The following is a 3236-nucleotide window of genomic DNA, read 5'->3' on the forward strand; positions in this document are numbered from 1 at the left end:
CCATCCATCCATCCATCCATCCATCCATCCATCATCCATCCACTAATCGATTCATTAATGTAAATACCACTTGTTTTTGTCTAAGTAGCTCATGTAGAAATATGCCTTGTAAAATTGGGTGTGTGCATGAATCTTCAAATTCTAAATAACATCTATTACTTAGATTTTAAAATTAAATTTAAATCGATTTGAATTAGAAAGTTTGCATGTATAAGGGAGAAAAAGTATATTCTGACTTTTAAAAAATATGTTAGTATATTACTTTGTAAGATTCTACCTGAAAACAAAATGAAATTGCAAAACCCAGGCAGTTTTGATTAAACTGTTTAGGAAAAGTGCCTGTTTTATAAAGCTTCCATTCTTGTACTGTCTGCTAGAGCATGCAGAAGATTCTTGAATCATGGAAACTTCATGCTATGAGACTATTCTACATGAAACAGAGTTAGAAACCTGTTCACCTGTTATTTGCTCAATTAAGAAAAACATCCATATTAGAATATGGATTCTTGCCTGATGTGGTGGCACATGTCTTTAATCCAGAGGCAGAGGCAGGGTGGATCTCTGTGAGTTCAAGGCTGTTTTACATAGTGAGTTACAGGATAGCCAGAACTACATAGTGAGATTCTGTCTTAAAAAACAAATAAACAAACAAAGACTATGGATGTTATTTTTAACATCTATGATACACAAAATAATACTATGTGCACATTTTTTCTATAAGTATGACATTCTAACAAATTCTGCATATGAGGGGGCACAGACTTAGACTGGATAGATGTCACATTTTGATGAACTTCACTCTTAAAATTGTCTATTGCATTTTTAGTGTACAAAATGCATATTCTTATGACAGATATTTCTAAATTTGGGCAAAGTATCCCAGATAGATTTACAAAGTTTTGTGTGCCTCAAGTTGGAGCCAAGTGGCTTCACCGTGAAGAACATGGATGACTTCTATGAGCAGCCGCTGTCCTCTGAGGGAAGGGAGTCTGTGTGTGCCAGTGACTCCAGGGCTCTGTGATGTTAAAACACCTCAGAAACATCTAACATAAACATTTTCCAGTAAGACTAAAGGAAACGCTAAACTCTGCATGAGTGTTCACCTGCAGGTTTATATGTGCACCGTGTGTGTTTCTCTGAAAGATGAGCTGGTGCTTGAGCCATATCTCCAGCCCCAGGATCTTGGTTTAAAACCAACTTTATATTTATTTAGATTTATTTCTTGATTATCAAGCCAGGATTATCTGTTGAGAAATAAATTAGGAATAAGGAAGAATAAACAGTTTCCATGGCCACTTATTTTTATATTTCAAAAAATAATCCCAATTTATTTTGTAGGGAGGATATTTTATTATATTAGAGTTAATTTTTTTCTTGAATTTTTTGGGTTTTTTTTGTTTGTTTGTTTGTTTTTGGAAAAAAAAAAGTCTGTCCTGCAAGGAAGCATGACAAATAATTTCTGATCCTTGCTCAGCACAGCTGCCCGGCACTGTTTGAAATTCAGAGGCTTTCAGGAACGAGCACGCACCCACTCCTCTGCTCTGCTCTCTTCCCAGGTGCCTCCCATTCTCCTGGATAAACAGTTCTCGGAATTCACTCCAGACATTACACCTATCATCTTGGCCGCACATACAAATAATTATGAGATAATCAAACTTTTGGTCCAGAAAGGTGTCTCGGTGCCGAGACCCCACGAGGTCCGCTGTAACTGTGTCGAGTGTGTCTCCAGCTCGGACGTGGACAGCCTCAGGCACTCACGGTCCAGGCTCAACATCTACAAGGCGTTGGCCAGTCCCTCTCTCATCGCCCTGTCAAGCGAAGACCCTTTTCTCACGGCCTTTCAGCTAAGCTGGGAGCTGCAGGAACTGAGCAAGGTGGAGAATGAATTCAAGTCGGAATATGAGGAGCTGTCGAGACAATGCAAACAATTTGCTAAGGACCTCCTAGATCAGACACGGAGTTCCAGAGAGCTGGAGATCATTCTTAATTACCGCGATGACAATAGTCTGATCGAAGAACAGAGCGGCAATGATCTTGCGAGGCTAAAACTAGCCATTAAGTACCGTCAAAAAGAGGTGAGTGTTGCCAGACACGGTCCACCAACGAGATAGAATCTCATCCCTGACAAACCAGCGCTACTCCCAAGTAGTGTTACATTTAACAGCGTTTTAATTCTCTTGTAAGCAGGTGGCATTTCATGTTGTCCAGATTTATAATTATCTCCACACTGGAGAATAGTGGTAAGTGGCTCAATAATTGGAAGTTGCTTCTGGCACCTGTGGGAAGGCACGTGCGCTCTCTTGGAATAAGATGGAAAGCTAACAAATTTTGGATTTTCCCAAACCGGGGGAGAATTTTGACTTTGCCATTGACAAGTCCTGTCAATCTAGACTCTTGATGGTCGCTTACGGAGTTTATTGAATTTTCTCATTTACTTAATAAAATTGATTTTATACTGTTCATATATATACATACATATATATGTATATATATGAAATATTTTCCTTATAGTTTCATAGGAGGAATAACACATGGGGGTGAGGACTATTAATTAGTTATAAACTATTATACTTGAATGTATTATTAGGAGTTAATATAAGAAGAGTGTTTTGTTTTTCTGTTTTCTTGCCTTCATAATCTGTCAGGTATAGGAGGCTAAAGACTCAGTGGTGGGTACTGACTTTCCAATGGAATTTTGGCAGATTTGGGTGTTTCCAATGAAGAAATCTAAACCACTCACATCTGTACCCTAGACCCTTCACATCTGTTCCTAGAGCACTCATATCTGTACTTCTCTGTACCTAGATCCCTCACATCTGCACCTATACCCCTCACATGTGCACCTATACCCCTCACATCTGCACCTAGACCCCTAACATCTGCACCTAGACCCCTCACATCTGCACCTATACCACTCACATCTGCACCTAGACCCCTCACATCTGCACCTAGATCCCTCACATCTGCACCTATACCCCTCACATGTGCACCTATACCCCTCACATCTGCACCTGGACCCCTAACATCTGCACCTAGACCCCTCACATCTGCACCTATACCACTCACATCTGCACCTAGATCCCTCACATCTGCACCTGGACTACTCACATCTGCACCTAGATCCCTCACATCTGCACCTAGACCCCTCACATCTGCACCTGGACCCCTAACATCTGCATATAGACCCCTCACATCTGCACCTATACCCCTCACATCTGCACCTACACCCCTCACAT

At 40.5% G+C, this 3236-nt stretch overlaps 1 protein-coding gene across 4 annotated transcripts in view; it reads left to right on the top strand.

Annotated features, from left to right (window-relative positions):
- The window catches only part of Trpc4 (transient receptor potential cation channel subfamily C member 4), a 165744-nt gene that overhangs the window by 61414 nt on the left and 101094 nt on the right, over positions 1–3236 (top strand). For all 4 annotated transcript variants that reach the window (XM_013348890.2, XM_026783208.1, XM_026783471.1 and 1 more), the window contains one exon: positions 1557–2075. In XM_013348890.2, the coding sequence (XP_013204344.1) occupies positions 1557–2075 (519 nt within the window). The remainder of the gene's footprint in view (positions 1–1556; positions 2076–3236) is intronic.

The sequence above is a fragment of the Microtus ochrogaster genome, chromosome 1 (assembly GCF_000317375.1).
Source record: "Microtus ochrogaster isolate Prairie Vole_2 chromosome 1, MicOch1.0, whole genome shotgun sequence".
Taxonomy (NCBI): domain Eukaryota; kingdom Metazoa; phylum Chordata; class Mammalia; order Rodentia; family Cricetidae; genus Microtus; species Microtus ochrogaster.